General features: G+C 36.4%; 1 protein-coding gene across 5 annotated transcripts in view; it reads right to left on the reverse strand.

Moving 5' to 3' along the window:
• Positions 1-25,933, reverse strand: part of SPIDR (scaffold protein involved in DNA repair) — a 565,282-nt gene that overhangs the window by 327,191 nt on the left and 212,158 nt on the right. For all 5 annotated transcript variants that reach the window (XM_019716799.2, XM_019716801.2, XM_074319015.1 and 2 more), the window contains one exon: positions 16,440-16,653. In XM_019716799.2, coding sequence (XP_019572358.2) covers positions 16,440-16,653 — 214 coding nt within the window. The remainder of the gene's footprint in view (positions 1-16,439; positions 16,654-25,933) is intronic.

Here is a 25,933-nt window from a genome sequence, read left to right on the forward strand (position 1 = left end):
CATCATCTGTATATTGCATTATGTGTTCACCACCCCAGAGTCAGTTGTCCTTCCACATATTTGACCCCCCTCTACCTTCTTCTACATCCCCCTCCTCCCTTACCCTCTGCCAATCACTAAACTGTTGTCTGTGTCTATCAGTTTTTCTTTATTTGTTTGTCTTGTTCCTTTGATGCCTTCAGTTCTGGATCCCACATATGAGTGAAGTCACATGGTTCTCGACTTTTTCTGTCTGACTTATTTCCCTTAGCATAATAATGTCAAGGTCTATCCATGTTGTCACAAATGGCAATATTTCATCTTTTCTTATGGCAGAATAGTATTGTTGGAAGACTTTTGCTTACTGATTTAATCTCCTTACTAGTTATAGGTCTTGTCAGAGGTTCTATTTCTTCATGAGTCAGTTTTGGCAGATTGTGTGTTTCTAAGAAATTGTCTATTTCATCTAAGTTATCCAAATTCTTGGCATTCAACTGTTTATACTATTTTCTTATAATGCTTTTGATTTCTGTAAAATCAATGTCTCCTTTTTCATTTCCGATTATAATTTGAATCTTCTTACTTTTTCTCTTGGTCAGTCTCGCTAAATGTTTATCAAATTTGTTGCTCTTTTTAAGGGACCAACATTTAGTTTAGTTGACTTTCTCCACTGTTTTGCTAGGCTCTATTTATCTCCAATCTAATCTTTATTATTTCCATCCTTCTACTGGCATTGGATTTAGTTTGCCTTTCTTTTTTCTAGTACGTTTAAAGTGCACAGATAGATTATTGATTTCTGGTCTTTCTTCTTTCTTAAATATATATGTTTACATCTATAAATTTCCAATATTACACTGCTTTTGTATCATAAATTTAGGAGTGTTCTGTCTTCATTTTCACTTCTCTCAAGGTATTTTCCAATTTCTCTTATAATTTCCTCTTCAACCCATTATTCTTAATTTCCACAGTATATATTTTACAGCTTCCCTTCCATTTTTAATTTCCAGTTTTATTCCACTGAGTATACAAAAGACACTTTAAATTTAAGTCTTTTTAAATTTAAGATTTCTGCATTAGTTTCCTAGCACTACCATAATGAAACGTCACAGACTGTGTGGATTAAATAATAAAAATTAATTTTCTTACAGTTCTGGGGCCTGGAAGTCAAATATCAAAATGTCAGCAAGTTTGGTTTCTCCTAAGACCTCTCTCCTTGGCTTGCAGATTGCCACCTTTTCACTGCGTCATCAAATGGCACTTTCTCTGTGCACATGTATCCCTAGTGTCTGTCCGTTTTATAAAGACAGACACTTATAAACACATCAGTCATATTGGACTAGGGCCCAACCATATAACTTCATTCAACATTACTAATTACCTCTTAAAGGCCCTATCTCTAAATATAATCACAATGTGATGTGCACTGGGGATTAAAACTCCAATATATAAATTTTGGGGTAACATAATTTAGTCCATAAAACAACTTGTTTTATGGCCTAACATATGGTTTGAGTTAAAGAATTTTCACATGTGCACTTACAAAAAATGTGTATTCACCTGTTTTGGGGTAGAGTGCTCTATACACATTTGTTAGGTCTAATTTGTTTATTGTGTTGTTCACGTCCTCTGTTTTTGCACTGATCTACTGTCTGTTTGTTCTATTACTGAAAGTGGGATTTTAATAGTCTCCAACTATTTATTGTAGATCTATTTTTCCCTTCAATTCTCTCAATTTTTGCTTCATATGTTTTGGGGATCCTTTGTTAAGTATGTATACACTTAAAATTGTTACACTTTCTTAATGTATCAAAACTTATCAATATATAATATCCTTTTTTGTCTCATAACCTTTTTTTAATTTAAAGTCTCTTTTGTCTGACAATAATATTTCCACCTGGTTCTCTTTTAGTTACTATTTGTATGGAATATATATTTTTTTGTCCTTTTGCTTTCAACCACTTTGTGATCTTATATCTAAATTGAGTCTCTTGAAGACAACATACAGATGGATCCTTTTTTTTTTTTTTAAATCCCACCTGCCAATCTCTATCTTTCAATGGTTTTGTTTCGTTCCTTTACATTTAATGTGATTACTGATAAGAAGATTTTATTTATGTCATTTATTTATTGTTTCATATATGCCTTATGTTCTTCTTTCAGTTCTTTAGTTCCTTTGCTGCTGCTTCATTTTTGGTATGTAGTTGATTTTTTTGTAGTGTACCATTTTGATTTCCCTCTTTTCCTTTGTCTACATTTTTAAAAGTTATTTTCTTAACATTTACCTTGGGAATTAGAATTAGTATCTTAAAGTTATAACAACTTACTTTAGATACTATCAAATAAGTTTCAAGCATATAAACACTTTGTTCCTAGACTAGAACACCTCCTTCCCGCCCCCTTTATATTGTTATTGTCACAGATTACATCTTCACATATCATATTCCCATTAACATAGACTTATAATTATTGGTGTATGAATTTTCCTATTAAACCATATAGGAGGAAGAGAACATTACAAAGAATACCAAAAGTAAATAATACTGGTTTTTATATTTACCTATATAGTTACTGGTACTACTGGGCTTTATTTTTTCTTAAGTTCAAGTTGCTGCTTAGCATCCTTTCATTTCAACCTGAAGGACTCCCTTTAGCATTTCTTATAGGTTTACTAGTAATGAACACCTTTTATCTTGAAATATCTTAATTTCTCTTTCAGTCTTGAAAGATAATTTTGCCAGACAAATAACTCCTTCTTGACAGTTTTTGTGTGTGTGTGTGTGTTGTTGTTCTTTTGCGGGGAGCGGGGGTGAAGATGGAAGGGGTGGGACTTCAAATCTGACTGGTTTCTGACCACATAGTCTTAGATGAGAAATCTGCTCTTAATATTACTGAGGATCTTGTGTACATAACAAGTTCCCTTTCTCTTTTGCTTTCAAAAGTCTCTCCTTGTCTTTGGATTTGACAATTTTACTATAATATGTCTTGGTTTTGGTCTCTTTTGAATTTATGGTGTTTGGAGATCATTTACCTTCTTGGCTTTGTGTATTTGTCTTTCCTTGTATTTGGGAGATGGTAAGACATTATTTCTTCAAACATTTTTCTGCTGTTTACTTTCTTCTATTTATGATGCTCCTATAATACATATATTATATGTACATATGATGCTCCTATAATATATATATTTATATTTATATTTGATGGAGTCTCACAGGTCCTTCAGGCTCTGTTCATTTTCTTCATTTTTTTCTTTCAGTTCCTCAGAACTATACAAGTTCAATTGTTTTAGCTTCAAGTTTACCAATCTTTTGTTCCACTTAATTTAAATCTGCTATGTAACCTCTTTAGTGAGTTTTAAATTTTAAATTATTGTACTTTTTAACTCCACAATTCCCTTTTTAATGATTTCTATATCTATATTTATATTTCCATTTTGCTCATATATTTTTTCCTGATTTTTCTTTTTTTTATGTATACCGTGTTTCCCTGAAAATAAGAACTAGCCAGACAATCAGCTCCAATGTGTCTTTTGAAGCAAAAATTAATATAAGACCCGGTATTTATTATATATTATATTATATTATATTATATTATATTATATTATATTATATTATATTAATTACATATACTAGGTCTTATATTATACTAAAATAAGACTGGGTCTTATATTAACTTTTGTTCCAAAAGATGCATTACAGCTGATTGTCCAGCTAGGTCTTATTTTCTGGAAAACACAGCAGTTTCCTTTAACTCATTGTACATATTTAAGACAGCTGATTTTATATCTTTAATGAATAATTCCAAAGTCTGGGCTTCGTCCATGATCATTTCTGTCAAATTACCTTTTTTTTTTTCCGGTGAATAGGTCATTGTTTCCTTGTAAATTTGTATATTTTATAATTTTTGTTGAGGACTGGATATTTGAGTATTATTTTGTGGTAACTCTGGAAATTTAATTCCTCCACTCCTCAGGGACAGCTGAATCTAACTTTTTTGAGGGCTGAATTAATCGATTTATGACTTTTCCATACTATTTTCTCAAGCTGTGTCTTCCTTGTCATATGCAGTGATTGATATTTCTGTTCCATTGTCTCTGTGGTCAACCAGGAATCTGATAAAGATTTCCTTAAATGTTTGCCTCCCCAAAGGGGGAAGCTAGACAAGTACTGTCTCCTGAAGTCACCAGGAAACCACTTCAGCCTGCAGTAGTTGAAAAAATGTCTACTAGCCTCTGTGCCAGTCCCCTCAGTGATGAAAGGCAGCATTCAGCAATCAACACACACTGATATATTGCCCACCCTGGCTTCAGCATTTTACACTAGGATTGTGGGCCTGCGGGATGTGGGATGATAGCTGCTACTACTCAAAAGGCTGAAATTCCCCCAAATGTACTCTTTGTCAAGGTCTTCCCAGACTTGAGTGTTCAACTAGACTTTAGAGTTCTAAAATAATTACTTCAGGCAGTTCCTGCCAGTACAACGGTGTTTAGATTGAAGTATAGATTCCTGGAGCTTCTTTCCCCACCTTCTTTTGAGACAACACTCCCCTTAGTTGCTTTCGCTTTCTTGACCCAAACTCTTAGTTTGGGAAGAGTGTGGTCATTTGTTTGTTAATGTTTGTTTACATGTTCCCCTTTCCTCTCCCTCTATCGAAAATCAATGCACATTCACTTATTAGAGACTCTGAGAACTCCTACAGTGCAGTAACTGGTCCACATTTAACCAGGCTGTCCCAAAGTTATTTGACCGCAGAACCTTTTGGTTGTATTCCTATGAAGACCTCCTGGAAACAGTGTTCTGTGGAACATCAGCTGAAGTGCGCTTTTCTTCTTTTCTCATGTAAGCATGAATGATTGATTCCCTTTGCTCCCCTTTTCCAGTTTTTTAAATTGTCCAGATTACCATCATAGTGTATTTTGTCCTTTTACCCTGCATTAGTTTTCTTTATTATTTATTTCCTATCAAGACACCCTGTAATTCTGGGGGAAAAAGATTAGCTTTATGGCTGTCACAACAGAAAGATAATCCCACAGTAAACAAACCTCTATCTTTAGCATACCTTTACTCCTGGAAATAAGAGCCAGCACTTTCTTCATTTCAAAGAATCCCAGATGGCAAATATAAATAAAGCAGCAAGAAACAAAGCTGTGAATAAGCCAATGGGCTCTACTTTGGTCCTCTGGAAATGACCACAGATGGGTTATACTGAAAACCCAGACAAGACTTTCTCTTGTGGCATCACCACTTCTTTTGTGTATGCTCTAGGCTCTATTACTGGTATCAAGAAGGTACTATTGACTATGCCCTCAAAATCTGCCCTATGTCTCCTGTTTTACTACTTGGCATCATAACTCAAGTTGAAACTTGGAGGAGTCTTCCTTGTTTCTTGCCTTTCTTTCACATACCGTATCAAACCCATCAGCAAATCCTGTTTCCTCTAACACTTAAAAATCCTCTGAATCCACTGTTTTCCATCCTAATCTAAGTCATCATCTTCCCTCACACTTAACCTATTCCTAAAGCTTCCAAGATGCCTTTACTCTAGTCTTCTACACACATACTCCACAAACCTCACACTGTGAATCAGATCACATCTCTACTTTCCTGGACAACAGGAGTATTTAATACCAAGTCTTTAATATTGTACACAGGTTCACCATCCTCACTTGCTGCCACTCCTGCCTCAGAATTTCCACTTCATCCATATAGCAGTACATATGAAGGTTGGACAATTTAGTTCGTGAACTCATCCTAGAAAAAGTGCTACATACTTCATTGCTGAATATCACTATGGTCACCTTTGAAGTACTCCCCTTGGGAAGCTATGCATCAACGCCAGTCTACCCTTCAAAGCAATTTTGGAACTCTTTCTGGAGTGGCCATCAGAGCTGTCGTCGTATTACCCTTGATGTCCTAAATGTCATCCAAATGTCTTCCTTTCAATATATCCTTTATCTTCACATGAGGAAGAAAGTCATTGGGTTCCAGATCAGGTGAATAGAGAGGGTGTTCCAATACATTTGTTTGTTTACTGGCTAAAAACTCCCTCACAGACAGTGCTGTATGAGCTGGTGCATTGTTGTGATAAAAGGCTTCAGATTTGGTAGTGGGTCGTACTCGGTCAGCCAGATGAGTTCTACCTCCCTCTGTTCAACTACAATTATGGAAAAATCCTTCCTTCACATAAAAAAAAAAAAAATCTGTATTCAATTTGCTAAAATGTTTCTTTGGAATCATTATATTTAAAGCTTTCAGCTTCCTTAGTAGTTAAAGCTGTTTATTCATTTGTTGATAAATATTAAAACTACGTGATGGGGAGATGGGATTCATTATACTATTTTTTTTATATATGTTTGAAATTTTACAGATTCATGACATTTTTTTCCCCCCTTCTTCCACCTCCCCCACCCCACTCTGTTTCAAGACATTGTTTCTCAGTCTAGTTATGCAGGACCCAGCTCCCTGGCCCATGCTGGTATTATGAGCCTTGCTTCCCCCCACCCAGGCTGAGGCAGCCGGTTGGCCAGTCATGGGTGGTCGCTTGGCCGCCCACAGCAGCTCATGGCAGCTCTCACCAGCTGCCAACGCTCACGATGGCTGCCGGCCGCTCATGGTGCACATAGTAGCCTGCAGTAGCTCACAACGACCTCCGGCTACTCACAGCTGCCCAGCTCCAGGGAGAGCCCTTCTCACAATCTTAGCTGTAAAGGGCGCAACTCACTGGCCCATATGGGAATGGTGCCAGTGACCTCGGCGTTAGGAGCACGGTGCTCCAACCATTTGAGCCACCCAGCCAGCCCATCATGACATTTTTATAAGTTGCTTATTGTTACATAATTCTATGACTGTTTCATAATATAATTAATTCTATGCAAGACATTTTAATTTTACACTTATTCCCAGATTGGCTGAGTCAAGATAATATTACATCTTCCAGGAATTCAATGGGAATTTATTAGGGGATATAGAGAGAGGACTCTAAACTCCTCTGGGTAAGTAGCCATTGTACCTAAACCCACATTTATTACTAAAGGACAAACATAAGGGTCTGAAGTCTATGATACTTTTAAAAACTGTTTCCATGTTGAAAACAGTTTAAATAAACACAAAAGGCTTTTAGTGGGAAAAGAATAGACAGCCAACAAGGAAAAAAATTCATTATAACTTGCCAAGTTTCCATTGAAAAAAAAAGAAGACTAATCATTTTTATTATCTTGGCTTTTTTTCTTTAACTATGAACTATTTTTAAGTGCCATCTACACTGACTTCAGTTAACATTTGGATAAAGCAAAATAATTCTTTATTAAAAAAACAGAAGCTTGACAGAACCTCCCAGGCCAGCGTCCGCCACAGCAAATCCACCGTGTGGTGTGGTGGTGTTCTAGGATGGCAAAGCCACACAGCGGTGGGGAGCTTCTGTATTACACAGAGCAATGGTAGGAGGATTAACATAGGACCCCTGAAAGAGGCTGGAGGTGGGCCCTGAGATCAGTAATCACCAGAAGTTGCAGCTCCCATAGGCTGCCTGGACCCAGTTAGTGAAGGTTCCAGAAGCAAAGCAACCAGCAATAGTAGTGGCTCCAGTGGCAGCAACAAACAACGAACAACGAACAACTGGCCAGTCTTCCTAAAGGATATGATGCTGATATCATCTGGGTTTTCAATGGCAACAACGGCGTGAGCTACCAGTAGAAGATTCTCCAAGGTTCTCTCCAGAATTAAGCAAAAGGGCCATTTCATTGCTCGTCTGTTTTCATGATCTGTGACGCCTGGAGTACCATCCTACTATCTCATCAGTCTATGCGTTTTGAAAAACTCTGAATCAGAAGTTGAACTTAACACAGACAGAGTAGGAGCAGAAGCAGCAACCGCCAGCATTTCCAGTGTGATGGCTTGTTATATCACAATTGAAATGACAATCTCACCACCAGTCCATTCTTGTTTACATGACTGCATCCAAAGAAAAGAAGGTTGAAACGTTAATGGGCATACAGATCATCTGGGGAGCCTGATAAAATGCAAGTTCTTAATCAGAAGGTCTGATGTGGGGCCTGAAGTCCATCATCTCTAACAACTGCTAGCTGATATTGATACTGCTAGTATAGAACCACACTTTGATTAACAAGATTAGTGTGCTATGCTACTTCTGTCTCCTAATTACTGTCTTTATCAGTATTCTCAATTTAAGATAGCCAAATTTATTCTGGCTTGTTTAAATAAAATATAATTCATGATTGAAGCACACTCCCCAGATAAGGAGAACTGAAACAATATACAGAAGTCTGATGCTCCAAGAAAAGAAATACCCAAACCACCCATCGGACTTGGCCATTGAAAGAGTTGCTGCCTTTACCAAGACAGGCAGAATATTGAATTTGCCACCATAAACACTGCTCCCAAACCTTGTACTCTCCAAAGTCATGAAGCTGCTACCTGAGCCCATGGCTTCTAAACGACATTACCTCTGCCATAATCCACAACAGAAGTATGAATTTTCCATTCCCTATGCCTCTCACAGCATAACTAATAATGAATCCAAGTTTCTTGAGAGTGCATCTGATTATCAAAACCTAAATATAATAGCTCGTCCTCCTAACTAGCCACAGCCCTGATTGGAAAGAAAGTATGAAACATAGTTTTAACCTTTCACCTTTCTTCCCATCAGGACATTGGCATGAAAGTGTGATATACAGTCCACAGTATTCATCTACCACAGTCAAGTTTTCCAAGACATGGGTCATGTTCACAACTGTCTGAATGGCTAAGATAAAAAATAAAGAAATGAGAAAAAAATTCAAGTAGATTGATGTGCAGATATTTATCAGTTATTATAATACAAAATAATAGATACTTTTAAAGTCAAACTGAGACACCAATAGTCAATAAAAAAAAGAACAATGAAATCATTTAAACACATGAAAGTATTTAATCCAAAAGGAGTACTACATAGATTTCTTATTTAAGTATATCAGATAAAGAATTTTTCCTCTATGATACGACAGCATATTGCCAGTTAAAGCTTTATAATTATATTTTACTAATTCAATCTCTAGATTTATAATTTTTATACTCTTGGATTAAATAAATGATCTATTTTCCAAACTTCTGCACTCTAAAAATATTAAATTGATTTATTTTTCATACTACATATTAACAACCAAAATTTGCATGGCTTTACCCAGAAGAGGGGAGCTATGAAAAGCCAATAGTTTGTTTTACGATAGTTATTCATGGGCATATGCCATTAGGTTTGTTGCCCAAAAAGATTATGTACATAGAACAGAAATATATCCTGAAATTCAACATTTTAGAGTGTTTTATTCTCAGTTTTCTTTTTTTTTTTCTGTTTTGGTCTTTGATTTTAGAAATATGCATTGCTTAATTTGATAAAGGAGATGTCATTGAAACTGAATGTAGTAAAACCCAACTGTTAATTGCTCTGATTTGCTACTGATTAACATATTTATCAAATAATGCAGTTGATGAAAATTTGGACAGCAGTTTTGAGATTTAAACATTTTGAAATTCCCTTTATGTCATACTCATATTTTATTTTTATAGAACCAGCTGCATACTGTTTACTACATAAGCTGAATACTTCAACTGCTAGGTTTCTGCACACTTTACTGATTGAAATGAATACATTAGTAGTTATATTTGCATACTCTGATTGCCCTGAATATTGTACAAGTGCGTATGTTGTTAAGTACAAGAAATGTCTAAATAGCTACTACTATTAAAGATATTTAAAACCCCATTACATATAAGTCACTAGCTATGAAGATTAGGTGAGATTTCCTTGTGTTTGCTCTCTTAATCTGTTATTAATATGAAAAATTGCTCTGTCAAGTCTTTGAGTGAGATCATTGGTCTCTTTGAAATGAAACTGTTGTGCTGATTATCTGGTGTTTTTATTTTGTGATATGTGCCTGATTGCTTAAGATAAAAATAAATAAATAAATAAATAAATAAATAAATAAATAAATAAATAAATAAATAAATAAAATAAAATAAAAACAGAAGCTTCCAAACTATTAGGACAGATGGCCTAAATCACCTATACAAGCATAGTAATACACACTTATCTCTCAAAACACTCCATCCATCTCTCTTCATAAAGTACCTAAAAAATACTATTATTGTTTCTTATTTAAAAAGTATTTTTTTGACAAAAGTCTAAATTTATATATGACAAGACATAATACAATTCAGGAAGATACTTAGAAAGTTGTCAAGTAAGTTTCTATGGGAGACATGGGAACAGGGAAATCAACTGATTGCCTAATTTACAAAATTGAAATATTAAGCAGAAAACTGTTAATTATTATGATGGTATTATGAGCTAAACTGTGTCCCTCCCAAATTCATACATGAAGCCCTAACCTCCACTACCTCAGAATATGACTATATTTATAGACAGAGCCTTTAAAGAGGTGATTATGTTAAAATGAGACCATTTAGGAAGGGCTCTAATCTAATCTAAATAGTAGAATAATTTTGTAATCTCACCGTAAGAAAGGTCTTACTTCTTTACCATCTATGACATAAAACCCAGAAGAGTAGATATAAATCACTAAGAAAAGGAACAAGAATCTAAGAGAAGAAAGGTCAAAAGTCATCAACAGACATTTCATAGAAAATAAAATACAAATGGCTCTTAAACACAGAGAATGATGCCTAAACCCACATTATAGTAAGAAAATTGCAAATTAAAATGATAAATACCATTTTCTAGCCTTTAATTTGGTCAAGATCAATACAGTAGGTTGATAAAGAAACAAAATAGGCACTTTATGCACTGTTAGTGGAAATGTAAAATGGTGCCATTTGGAAATATTTGCTAAAATTAAAGAGGCACATATCCTCTGATCTAGCAATAATATTTATAGAAATTTATCTTACAGCTCTTCCTCACACATGTTGAAAATTATGCATACACTGCAGTATTATCTGAAGTTACCAAAGAGAAGGAGCATCCTAATCCATCCAAAGGGACTGACTGAATAATAATGGTATCTCTAAATTAGAAGTCAGGGAAAACAATGTAGCAACTATTTATATACTGCTATACTGTTACTGAATGAGCTCCAAGATACATTTCTAAAACAGAAAAATATGGTACAAAAGAGTATTGTTTGACACCATTTTTGTAAAAAAAAAAAAAAAAGAAAAGAAAAATAATAATGATGGCAGGAAATCCATGTACAGGGGGTGCCAAAAAAATATATATACATGACTTATATTCATCTTTTGTTATTGGTATATATTGAGTATTACAATTTTAATACAGTTTTTTCCTTTCTTAAAATGTGTATACATTTTTTTGGCATCCTCTGTATATAAGTATGTGACTTTATACACACATGCAGGCATGCACAAGGTCTGACAATTAAGTTCGCCAACTTGTTGCAAGATGTTGCTAACCTTTTTTGATATCATTACGAATTTGTACCAACTGGACAAACAGTTAACCAAGTTTATTATTTGCAAGTGCTGAAAAGGCTGCGTGAAAAAGTTAGATGACGTGAACTTTGCACCAACAATTCCTGGCTCTTGCATCACAACAATGCACCAGCTCACACGGCACTCTCTGTGAGGGAGTTTTCAGCCAGTAAACAAATAACTATATTGGAACATCCTCCCTACTCACCTGATCTGGCTCCCAGTGACTTCTTTCTTTACCCGAAGAGAAAGGAAAATATTGAAAGGAAGACATTTTCATGATATTCAGGACATCAGAGTAATACGAGAACAACTCTAATGGCCATTCCGGAAAAGAGTCCCAGAATTGCTTTGAAGGGTGGACTAGGTGCTGGTGTCGGTGCATAGCTTCCCAAGGGGAGTACTTCAAAGGTGATCGTAGTGATATTCAGCAATGAGATGTGTAGCATGTTTTTTAGGTTGAGTTCATGAACTTAATTGTCTGACCTCACTATATAGTGAGATTTTACACACACACACACACACACACACACACACACACACACACGCACACACACACACATACATCTCTGGAAGGTGGCTACTTCAGCAAATGGGAATTGAGCAGCTGGGGATCAAGTATGGGAAGAAGACTCACTTTCCAATGTATATCCTTTGATACTTTTTTAATTCTATATCATATGTATTAAATACTAAAAAAAAAATTTAAGTAGTTTTAGAATTAAATGGGGGAAACCCATTAAAGGTATGGAAATCTAGAGGAATTAAAATGCTATAGGGACTACATAATGATTCTAAGAGTTTAACTTTGCTTTCTTAAAGAAAAGAAATAGGCCAAGAGCCAGGGATAATGAGCCCATTAATGTTTCTAAAGGTAGTTTCCAAAGATCACCATGCTTGAGTTTTCTGGGGTTCACTGTAAAAAACTCAATGTATGGATGGATCTTGAGAGTGTAATGCTGAGCGAAATAAGTCAGACAGAAAAAGCAGAGAACCATGCGATTTCACTGATATGTGGTATATAAACCAAAAGCAACAAAAGAACAAGACAAACAAATGAGAAACAGAAACTCATAGACACAGACAATGGTTTGGTGGTTGCCAGAGGGTAAGGGGGGGTGGGGGGTGGGAGATGAGGGTAAGGGGGATCAAATATATGGTGATGGAAGGAGAACTGACTCTGGGTGGTGAACACACAATGGGATTTATAGATGATGTAATACAGAATTGCACACCTGAAATCTATGTAATTTTACTAACAATTGTCACCCCAATAAATTTAATAAAATTAAATTTAAAAAAAAAAAGAGAATGCAAGCAACTAACAATGAAACAAAAAAAATATGTCACTAGATTTGCTTTGAATAAGAATTTCCAATTATTGGTTTAGGCACAGGCTTGAACAATGGTTATCAACTGTGAACCCCAAGAAGGAGTAAACCTGCTAAAAAGGACTCCTTGTGGTTACTCAGTCCAAATTCAAAATCAGAGTCCAGCAGCCATTGTTTACTGGGATCCTCTCATGCACACTGCATATTAGGGGAAAAGCACAAAATGAGCTGCCAAGCCTCCTACACTTCACTCCTGCCTACTGAGCCAAAACTTACAAAGGAGTTCCTGGAATCATATTCTGACCAATGGGCTAAGACCTCCCCCATGTGAAACTATATCTTCATTTGCATCTTTACCAACCAATCAGAGTGGCTCCATACTGATCAATCAAGATGCATGATTCGTGGGAGATGAGGGTAAGGGGGGTCAAATATATGGTGATGGAAGGAGAACTGACTCTGGGTGGTGAACACACAATGGGATTTATAGATGATGTAATACAGAATTGTACACCTGAAATCTATGTAATTTTACTAATAATTGTCACCCCAATAAATTTAAAAAAATAAATTTTAAAAAAACAACAACAAAAATACTCAATGTAGTTTGAATACACATTTTTGTTGAAGTACAATAAACTACAATATAAACTGCTGTTGTGTATTGACAAAGAAGATGAAACTAGGACACTGGAAAAAAACAAATACTGGCAAAATTATTGGGTTTTACCATAGGTTTTCAGACAGGACTTCCGATAATTTTAAACAGGAATAAAACAGCTGAAAGAACATAAGGAATTACAGTATCAAGATCCTAGACAGGAGCAGCACTGTTCGGAGAAGAAGGAAATTGCTCATACATTCCATATCAAAGTTCTACTGAGTGCCCCCAAGCCCTAAGTGGTAAAAGACACAGTTCAAAATCTAGCACCAGGAGACACACAATAAGCAAATGAACAAATGAAAAGTGATAAACTTGAATATGACTGATAATGAAAAACAAAGTAGGAAAGAAGAATAAAGGGGTAGTTTCCAACTTTAGATATGGGACCCAGGGAAGTCCTCTTTAGAAAGTGACAGATGAGTAAATTCCTAGAGATAAGAAAACAGCATTACTATGCAGACAAGGAGAGAGTGTGGACAGAGCATCCAGCACAGAAAGCAGCAAGGACCCAGGCCCCAAGGAGAGAGTAGTGAGTGGCATGGAATTTGAGGACCAGGGTGTAGTCCAGAGTGTCCAAAATGGAACAGGGAAATGTGAGACGAGTAGGAGATGAGGTTCCAGAACTCAGGAGGGGTTTTGACTCTACATGAGATGAGCAGCTAATGGGGAATGTGTAGCCAAGAAGCAGTATGATGACTGATGACTTACACATTTTGTGAGTCTCTCTCTCTCTCTCTCTCTCTAGGGCACGTGCGTGCGCATGCACACACACACATTGCTCCCCTAGTAATCTTGAGAACAGACAGAAGGAGAGCAAGGAAAGAAGCAATGGGATGATTTGAGAAGCTATTGCAATAATCCAAAAGACAGACAGCGATTACATGGAAAGATCATGACACTAGAGGAGGCAAGACATGCTGGACTGTGTGGATTTGGAAGTGGAACTGTCAGGAGGTTACCATGGGTAGAAGGGAGATTATGAATAAAAGAGGAGTTGAGGCTATCTGGAGAAACTACAAGAAAGTTGTTTCCATTTTCTGAAATGGGAAAGAGTGGGGGAAAGGGAGAAAGGTCAGGAGCTTGATCCTGCCATGCCATCAGCATCCAGGTAGAGCCGTGGGGTGGCAATAAGGCACCTGGCTCTGGTGATGTGGCAGAGGTGTGGGCTGCAGATACAGTTTGGGAGTCATCAGTATGTAGTGGGTATTTAGAGCTACAAGATGAAATGAAATAAAAAAGGAGGTGAGGTAGATAGAGTAGACTAGAGGTGTAGGACTGAGCCCGGAAGGAGTTCAGTACTGAGAAGCCAGGAAAGGTGATGAGGAAGAGTGCAGGAGAGACAGGAAAGCAAACCAGGATCGAGCACTGCAAAGGGAAACATGGCTCTTGCACAAATAAGTACTGAAGAAGGAATATGGAGATCACTGCTGACACTGGGAAGTGATACGTAGGGAGAGTGTGGACCAAAAGCCTGAATGAAATGGGCACAGGAAAGAATAGAGGGGACAATTTGGACACAGTAGTTCAACAACCCTTCAAGGTATCTTGTTGTAAATAAGAAAAATGAACTAATAGGAAGAGGACGACATACGGTCAAGATGAATTAAAAACCTTTTTTTAATATGATAGAAAAATAATGCATGAATGTAGGATAATGGGAAATTTTGGAAAAAAAATTAATGCTGTTGTATTCTTGAGTAAGCTACACAGAATACAGCATTATTCACAATATCTTCAAACTGAAGACACCTAATTATCTATCAATAGAACAACAGATGAATTAATTGCATAAATGAATACAATGAGATACTATATAGCAATGAAAATGAACAAACTGCTACCGTGTTTCCTGGAAAATAAGACCTAGCCAGACAATCAGCTCTAATGCATCTTTTGGAGCAAAAATTAACATAAGACCCGGTCTTATTTTACTATAATATAAGACCGAGTATAATATAAAATTTAATATAATATAATATAATATAATATAATATAATATAATATAATATAATATAATACAATATAATGTAATAATACCTGGTCTTGTATTAATTTTTGCTCCAAAAGCGCATTAGAGTTGATTGTCCAGCTAGGTCTTATTTTCTTGGGAAACAGGGTAAATGCAAGAAAACTGATGAATCTCACAGCATAATATTAAGTGAAAGTAGTCAGGTGAAAGAGAATGAGTACTGTATGATGACTATATGATTCTATTTGTATAAAATTCTCAAACATCTGAAGGAGTCTACAGTATCAGAAGTCAGGATCATGGTCACCTGGGGCAGGAGGGAGAGGGAGGAAATAAGAGGGGCATAGGGTGGTCCCAGGTACAAACTGCATTCTATTTCTTGGACTGGATAGGAATTACTTACTCACTTTGTAATTATTCATTGAAATGTATATTTATGCTCTATGTATGATCCTATGTCTTATAATGTTCAATAAAAATGTGTTAAAAATTAAATAAAATACATGAAATTAAATTAAAAATAAAGTAAGTTATCCTTGATATCCTCAGCCTGTCAATGGAAGAACGTAAGTAGACACTCATGATCACTGGCTACAGACACAATAAGAAGATCCCTCCTCTGGGAGGGAAGTTTAACTTAAAGAATTATAAGTCAACCTCAAACCTAAGAACTTAACAGATGAAAGAAACTTTTAAAACCTGCCAATAAAGTCAATAGTTAGCTTTTAAAACAAGGCCACTGAAACTTTCCCTCAAAAGTAAGAAGATTTTCTTCTTTTTGTGGTAAAAATTAGTGTCCTATGCAGAAGACAGCAAACATGGTATCCCAAAAATAATTTTTATAATCCATTAATGATCATTTATGGTCCTTAAGATCAAATCTTACAAACAAGCCATCAGAGGCAAATCAGTGCTTCTGTTACATAAAATCTATGTTAAATCCTGGCTTCCTTCCTTGGCATTTCTCTATAATAAAATGCAAAAAATGTTTGTGATAAAAATGTCTTTTGAGACAAACTCACTGTTGGTCACTTTTAGAATCAGTGCTTTGTACTCACCAGGGAGGGTAGATATGGATGACGTCTTGAGGTTGTCCCCTGAGGTAGTGTGCAGTTTCCTTGGTGAAGAGAACCTTTAGGCCAGTCCCAGGGCCCTTATTTGGAGAAGGGCTGTCAGCCTGTGGTCCCGCTAACTGCTCACACATGGCAATCTGCATGGTGCACTCTTCATGCACCTCTAAAATTTTCACAATTAATATACCAGATCTTCTACCTAGAAGGTAAAGAAAAGAACAAAAGAAAAAAGAGTCTAAAAGACATATGGTTCAAAGTGTCACGAACAAAAGAATCACGTTCAGATAGCTTTCCTCACCTGGAGAAAATGTCGGTACACTTTGCAGAGTAAATACAGATTATAACAAGCTCCCTGTAACATCTTTTTTTTAAAACCAAAATAGGCTGCATGTTACATTTAATATATTTTAAGCAACATAAAATATAATCTTCTATCATAAAGAAATAGTCTTGCGCATATGGAAAACTCAGACCTACCATTTCATATAACATGATTTTACTGCCAAACTTGAAATTTTTGATAACCACAACAAAGGGAGTATAGCCACCTGTTGATCCTTCTTCTTTCTTATATGCCCCCTTTACCTCATTACCTGTTTTGATTCTCTACTTTGAAATGATGCAGTGTGACTAACTGGTTGGCTGCAACTGTTCTAATGATCATAAAGGTTAAAAATTGAGGATTTATGTGTAATGCTGGATGTTAGGGCTCTAGATTTAAATGGGTAGAATTCAATCTGGAAGTACTGGCTCTCTTATCCAGTTGACCAAGTTACATAGCACTTGAACACCTCAGTTTTCTCATGCCACCTGGTGGAATTAACATTTCTAAGAATTAAATCAGATAAATGAAGTTGACAGTGAGCATAGCCTCTAACCCAGAAATACTAGATAAGTACCCAGAAATTCTTGCCACATGCACCAGGAGACCTAAACAAGGAAGCCTATCTCAGTATTGTTTGTAAGAGCAGAAAACTGGACCCAGCACAAATCAGTTAGGAGGGTGGATAAACTGTGGTGTATTCATACAGCTGAACACTATACAGAAGTTGTTAACATGAGTGAACCAGGTCTGTATGTATCAGTATGGAGAAATATCAAAAAAAATAAAAAAAGAGGGGATACACAATATATAGAGAGTATGACACTTATAGTGTTATTTTTAAAACACAGTAACCCATAAAATATTGTTATAAATACATACATAATAAAAGTATATACCGGGGGTGCCAAAAACATGTATACTCATTTTAAGTGATGTTAACACTTTGGCCAACGTTGCTCAAGCAATAGTTCGCCATAATCAGGAGTGTCTGGATGCTGATGGTAACCACTTTGAGCACCTCTTGTAACTGCAGAAGTCACATGTGACTTGTATTTATCTTTTGTTATCAGTACATATTAATAGTTTTCCTTTCTTAAAATGTGTATACATTTGTTTTTGGTACCCTCTGTATATACTAGCAGGATATATAGAAAACTCACAACCGCTGTACCTAAGGAGAGAGAAAGGAGTGTGACTCGGGAAGGGAACTCAAGGGGATTTTCAACTTATCCATCATATTTTTTTCTGTTATATAAAGTATGTGAATTAAAATAGACAAAAGATTAAAATTTGTTATTAAAGCAAGGCGGTGAGTACACTTATAATTTTCTATTACTGGTTTTTAATTTAAAATCGAATTAAATAAGATTACAAATGTTGTGTCTAGCATAGCGCTTTGCAATAATAGACAACTAATATGAGTTTCTTTACCACTTTAGCGAACTGGTTAAACAGTGAATAATGAAAATTAATATTTAAATAGTGTTAAGGTTTTAGTTACAGTTTAATTTTGTTTCCATTTCTTTCTTCCTTTCATTCTCTTCTGTCATTTTCCACTCAATTTTTCCATCCTAATTTTCTATCCCTTCCTATCTCTAAGTGCCAATAGCACGCATACACATATTAATAAGAAAGGCTACAACACCTCCCCAGAGCACTATCTTGAACAACCATATGTATCTATCTTTCCTAAGGTATGTATCTACCTTTCTACATTTCTTAAAGCAAGGAAGGAAACAGAATGGGGGAAGGATATGAACAAGCACGATGTCAAGCTACTCACGATGGGGGAAGGAGATGGGGGCGTAAAAGCAAGTATTAAAGAAAGGCACTGACTAGAAAGTGAACACTGAGTCTGCTCTGCCACAACAGGTGTTTGTTTAATAAAAAGTAGCTCATATTCAATTGATGAATAGAAAAAGAAGGCAGGACAACATGGAGGTCACTTTGGTGCACACACCATTTATCCTGGGCAAGGCAGCCAGAGCAGTGGTGAAAAATTAGAGTCTTTAGCAACAAAGGGAAAAGCCCTACATTTAGGGGCTGCACTAGCCACGGGAGCATTTTTGGACATATTTTAAGAATTTTTAAAACTTGTACCTGTACTCAGGGCTCACTCTCAACAATGTGTAGCAGGCTTGCCAGCTCACCCATCAACCACTGACAGCAGCTACTGTCCAGAGCTACAGAGCCACCTGTGCTCACTAGCACCTGCTGTCTTGCTCAAGGGCAAGTGGGCCAGCTGAGCATATGCTCTTGGTTCTGTGTGGCTATAACACTTGCTGTGGCAGCCGTCGGCCATGCTTAGCTGCCTGCCTAAGTAGCACAAGTTCTCTCTTCAGATACTAATTATCGCCTTGTGCAGCTCTGATTAAACATGTTTTCAGTGGTCTGCCCCAATCCTACAATTCCCATAGGTCCTGACAGATTTTATAAAGAAACATATAGAATATTACAGCAGAAAAACCTATATTACTAAGATGAATCATAGTGCTAGTGACCACAGTTTCTCTGAAGATTTTTATGATAAATCCTGACAATACTCCAATAACTATAAATTATGCTGAAGAGTAACAGCACCAAGTAACTTTCAGAATAAACACTGTTTATGATATTGACTATAACTGCAGCCCTGGTATACACTGCAGCGTGCGTGTGACTAAACGGGTTGGGAAGGAATGATGAGTGGCACTATCTTGACCTCCCCACAGCGGTGAGAACAACACTATGCCTCTCTGCGAAGCACTTTAAAATGTCCCCTAAAGAACCTCTGACACAGCTTTAGGGAGAAACCAGTGGCCTGCCTTCCTTGAAAAAAATAAGGCAGTGTAATTTCCCATTTGAGGAAGAAAAAAGCATGGGGCAACCTAAGACAAATTAGTATTTGAGGTAAGCTTTCAATCTCAACACAAGAAATACTGGTTTTACAAATGAAGAAGACTATTTCGCAATTAGGTGCATGGTACAAATAAGGTCATTTATATACCAGCAGAGCAACATTTTCCGTTAATGCTGTAAGACAGCCAAAATATCACCTCATCCAGGAAGTGTTTCCAGAACCAGCTAGAAGCAACTATTCCTTCCCTTTGAAATCCTCAAATACCTTATCTATACTTATGTTTCTTATAACAGTATCCTCATTTTTAAATAGAGGTAGTATTAGCCATCCTCAAGAACACTGCAAATATCAAGAGAGAGAACATAGAAAGCTCATAGTGCAGGGCCTGGTCCATCACACATATAATAAATGGCACTGTCACCATACCATGGTCACTGTTATTATTAACTTTTCAAGGCATTTTCAAGTCTATTGTCATACTTGATCCACAATAACCCTATGAAATAGGTAAGAAGATATTAACCTCCCTTTTTGACAGGTAAGAAAACTGAAACAGTTAGTTGCTTCAAGACGTTTTTAAGGTCTGAAAGAATTACTGGAAGGTCTAATCCTAGAAACTGAGTATCCTTTCAGTTGAGAACCAAAATGTTTTTGGGTAAATGCCAGTTAAAGATAGGAAATCGTGAATGATGCTTTTTTTCTTATTTTATTATGCTAAAATATAGGATTTGTTTAAAATGTAAAGAAAGCACATCAGGTTGAAAAATTAACTCCAGTGAGGATCTTGCTGTCGCTAGCTGGACATGATGAGGATTTCAACACTGGTTACTACACTGAAAAAAAAAGAGGATAACTTGCCATAGTACTAAACACTAAAGAGAAAGTGCTGCAAAGATCAAATGGAGAACACAAATATCAATATGTAACACTAAAAACTTTAAATGATTAAGACACAGGAATAGAAATATTCATACAGAAAATATACCACAAGATCTAGTAATTTCTATCCATACATCTACCTAGCACATGAAACAGTTCTCAGTTAAGAACGGAAAATATTTAACTTAAAGGCTAACATTTACTGAATGAATGTATAAATGAGTGATTTATTTTATCAGCTAACTGCTCTTTAAAGTCTTTGGTTTTAAATGACCAAGAGGCCACAAAAGAATTGAATAAATAATATAAGAATAAAACATATTTGTGACTACTGGGTTAAATGACTTATTTAAAATATACAAGTATCTAAAGTCCATTTATATGCATGTCAACTCAAATCCTCCTCAATGGGTTATATTGATGAATTAATATATATTATGAGGATAACTTTCATGAATACTTATACAAGAAATACAATACAAGAAACTAACAAAAACTATACAAGAAAGTACCAAATGAAGCAGTGATAGTATTGTGGGGAAAGATACTGAAACCATCCTTCTTTCTATAGAGGAGAGAAACATCTGTAAGTTTTTCTAACAGAAAACTTTTCATAGTGTAATTGTTGCACTAACTTTAAGTTGCTCCCTTTAATCATCAAAACATTGTCCACATAGTAACTTGTATTTCCTCCCTATATTACTACTCTGTCTCTCTTTATCTTCACAGATATCCTAACAAGCTAATCCATTGTCTTGCTTTAAAATGTATGTCCTACTATCTCTGAAACTGGTACTATTTTCTCTCATTCAGGACGAATCATCAATAAGTACCCACCATTCCTTTTTTTCCTCAGTCCTCATGTACATGCAAGCAGAGAGGCACAGACACATACACACAGATGGGGAGAAAGGTGGCTAGACAGCACAGAAAGGGTCAAGGATAGACATCAGGTGATTTTTAAGTTCATCAGTTTCGCATGCAAATAGGATTTTACTCCTTTTAAAAATGTATTTTATAGACTTTTATCCCCAAAATAATACACACATCCAATACCAAATAGTCTAATTTGGGGTGCTTCTGTTAGTTACGTGTGAAATTTTAAATATCTTTAACCAACTCTATGTTCTATTCTATTAATTTCTGATAGTTATCTAGGAACTCCTAACTTTGTAAAATGAAAAAGAGCTTATGCAGCTGTCTACATTCTCCTCTCGCATATGCAACACAATTTTAATTCCACATAATTCCTTTTTCACTGTCAAGGTTAACGTTCACAGTATGTCCTACAACCTACGTCAAATCTCTGTTCTGGCCATAGTCTGACTCTAAGAGTTAAAAATAATTAACAAGTTTATATTTGCAGTTACATAAACAGAATCCAATGCATGACTAGTCCTAGGAATACTTTTGAATGAGACTACCTAGCCTCAAGGCCAAATGATTTGACTGTAATAATTCTTATTTATGCTCAACTGGGCCCTCCAAATGCCAAAATAAAATAGGATTGTACTCTGGTGGCCTCAACATTCCCATTAGAAGTCTTAGCTTGCCCCAAAAGTTCATTCCATCTTTTTATAGAAGAGTCCAGTCTTGTTCTGGTTAGCACTAAATGCAGTCTGCCTTAATTCTCTGCCTGGGTGGCAGAGAATAGGAGATCAGATCAGAACAGTCAAGCAGGGCGAAATCAGTCTTATAACTGTGTGGACTTAGGGTATTTCCTCTGAGTGTGATGAGAAGCCAATGGAGAAGGTGTATGACTTGCTTTGTTCAGAACAGACTGAAGACACAGGAAAGAAGGAGACCAGGTAGAAAACTACTATAGCCATCCAGAACAGATAATGGTAGCCTGGACCTGGGAAGTGGACATACAGGTGGTGAGAAATGTTGGAAACTAGATATACTTTGAAGATAGAGCCAGTAGTACTTGTTGATGGACTGGAAGTAGAACATGACAGAAAGTAGTCAAGAATGACTCCGATATTTTTGACCTGCCCAAGCAGAATCCAGTTAATATTTACTGAGACAGGGAAGATTTCTAGATGAGCTTCCTCTCTCTCTGCCACCTGCCCCCCGACCCAGGGTGTGTGTGTGTGTGTGTGTGTGTGTGTATGTGTGTGTGTAGGGGGGCTGGTGGCGGGGAAAAATACTGGTATCAAAATATCAGTTTTAGTTATATTAAGATGCTTCGTAGTTATTGTAATAGCCTGGACCTAACTTACCTCTCTAGTCTAATACCTCACCATTTTGACTTACTGTTCATAAAACCTACCAGAGTTCTCTTCTTAAGCGTAAATTTAATGATAGCCACCCTGTACCTGAACCCTTCAATGGCCATCCACTGTATAAAATCCAAACTACTCTGCACTGTATAGAAATGCCTTTGTTACCTATTACTCCTTAGCGTTCTAGCCTCAAATTCCATAGCTCTACTCAAGTATCTTTAAATTATTTCTAACATGAGGGGAAAAATAGACCATACTTTAAGAAAGAGTTTCATCACCATCTCCCTGGTGAACTCTCTGAACACAATTCTCCTTTTCCATCTAAAATAATTACTCTCCTTTACAAGGTGTGATAACAAAACTACGGTGAATGTTTAAATACAAAAAAAGTTTATTACAGTGAAAGACACATTGCCATTAAAACCGTTCAAAATAGTCCCCCTCATTTCGAACATACTCACCCCATCATTCTTGCCACTTTCTGAAGCAGTTCTGGAAGTCCTTTTTCGTGAGTGTCTTAGTTGTACTGTCATGGCTGCCTCGATGTCCTTAATCATTTTGACTTTGGGGAACAGTCAGAAGTAGCACAGTACCAGATCCAGTGAATAAAGTGGATGAGGACACACCATAATGTTTTTATTAATGTTTTTATTTGACAGAAATTGCCATGCCAGAAGCGATGTGTGACATGGAGCCTTTCCGTTGTGATAAAAAAAAAAATACAGTGAATGCTGCTGCTGAGTGCCATACAACAGAAAGACAAGGATCTTTAAGACAGGAAGCAGCGTGTTGAAACTTAGTAACAGTGTGTGACAAGTTTCAACTTGTTCAGTGCAATCGGTCAGGTGTGAGCTACGGTTGAGAGAAAGTGTATTTTACAGTGTGCCGTAAATTATCCTCCATCATGACAACGCTTCGTGTCACACATCGCTTCTGCTGTATGGCAATTTCTGTCAAATAAAAACATTATGGTGTGTCCTCCTCCACCTTATTCACCAGATCTGGCACCATGTGACTTCTGGATCTTCCCCAAAGTCAAAATGATTCAGGGCATCGAGGCAGCCATGACAGCACAACTATAGACACTCACGAAAGAGGACTTTCAGAACTGCTTCAGAAAAGTGGCAAGAATGATGGAACAAGCGTGTTTAAAGAGAGGGGGAGTATTTTGAGGGCGATTAATTGCAGTGTCTTTTACTGCAATAAATTTTTTGAATTTAAACATTCACCATGTTGTCTGATTATACCTTGAATATCATCACTGTACCTTTTACTTACCAAATTTTAACACGTAGAATTAATAATTTTGTCTATTAAACCATGAACTCTGCTGTACTTGGATAGGTAACTATAAATATGTATGAGCTGAATGAACCCTAATATAAATTGATACAAAGAACTTTGGGGACTATTTTTCTAGTTTTCATTTCATTGCCAAACCAAGGTGGTTTTGACCTACCTCCCTTTGCCTCAACTGGACTTGATATGTACCCAGAGAATGCAAATTAAATGTGATTTAAGTGAGGCTCCAAAAGAAAATAAATAAACAATACTTGTTCTGCAGGGGTGGCCTTACTGTTCTATAGAGGGTGAATGGGCAATTTAGAAGATCTCATTTTTTAAGAACTCCAAGTAGGGAAACAGAATACAAAACTTCCAAAATAAAATCCAAATGATGTTTTATCTATTTGCTGTATTGTACCACTGGTTTTTTTTCATTAACATACACTGAAAGGCGAATTGTATTTATTTGTATGTAATTATACTGTCTTTTCTCTCAAGAGGTTACAATTATGCCTAACTTTACCAATGATTACCAAAAACCTTGCAATATTATGCTCCTGTAAGTATTCAGTAAGTTAAACTCTTATTAATTGCATTATTGCATTATTATTGATAAATCAAAATTTTAATTTCTGAGTAAATGTTTTAAACATTCATCCGATTCATTTCAGATAGTTTCACAATAAAACTCATAAAGCAATAACCAGAGTTCTAAATTTTAATACCAAAAAGAAAATTCTGAAGAATCTACATCTTTACCCAGTAAAGAGCACAATTACTTTTTGTTTAAAATTCATGCTCTCCCATAAAATTTTAAGTCATCTGGCAATGATGAACAAACACATTTCTTGACCACAACTGCTTAGTGAACTGTAAACAATTGTGCTTTCACTTCTTGATTCCACATTTTTTTCTTTCCTTTCACCCAGTTTAAAATATTCTTTGCCAAAAGCCACAATAATTCTAAGAATGAAACAGAAATCTGAAACCCAACCCTTAAAAATAAAAAAAGACTAGACAATACTGACCAGGCAACTGGCATGTTCATCACAGTCCATAGCAATGAGAACAATCATAAATTAGCACAGAACAACAGTTACATTGGATCACAATGTCACAGTGCTACTACCAAGCATGTCACTATGACTTGTTCTGCAGGGGTGGCCTTACTGTTCTATAGAGGGTAAATGAGAATTTAGAAGATCTCATTTTTTAAGAACTCCAAATAAGGAAAAAGAATACAAAGGAGCCAAAAAGGCAAAGTTTATATAAAACCAGAAAAGAGGGGGTACTCTGGACTAAATGTTCATGTCCTTCCAAAATTCATGTGTTCAAACTCTAACCCCCAGTGTAACTGTATTTGGAGATAGGTGTGGGGAGCCATGGTTGCAGTTAACTTTAAAGCCTTAACAGAATGGCTCGGTTTATACTTAACCTATTTCCTCCCACTGAAGCAATTGTCTCTGCCTGCATCTGGAGAGTGCTTGCATGCTGCTCAGGAATGTGGTGGGAGTGGCCAGTTCCCAGAACAGAAGGCTGATGCCTATCAGGGCTATTGATAAGATAATTACATTTGGGAGTTTCAGTAAATTTTGTGTCTCCTGTGTTAAAGTTAAAGATTCACTGTTAACTAGGTAATGCATTTTTGTACTTGTTAAACTGCACGTCCACAGAAGGTATAAATTCTGGGGACAAAATAAACTCAGCGTCTCCAGGAACACTGGGGTCCGCGATCGCCATCATCAAAGTGTGAGTGCCTTCTTTCATTCCCACTCCCCTTGTCAGGAACCGTTCGACTCGTGGCGGCTGGCCCGCTACAGATAGGGTCTCTAAAAAAGTAATTAAGGCTGAATGAGATCATAAGGGTGGGGCCCTGATTTGATAGAATTAGTGTCTTTATAAGAGACACCAGAGAGTCTTCTCTATC

Source organism: Rhinolophus sinicus, linkage group LG14 (assembly GCF_036562045.2).
Source record: "Rhinolophus sinicus isolate RSC01 linkage group LG14, ASM3656204v1, whole genome shotgun sequence".
Lineage (NCBI taxonomy): Eukaryota > Metazoa > Chordata > Mammalia > Chiroptera > Rhinolophidae > Rhinolophus > Rhinolophus sinicus.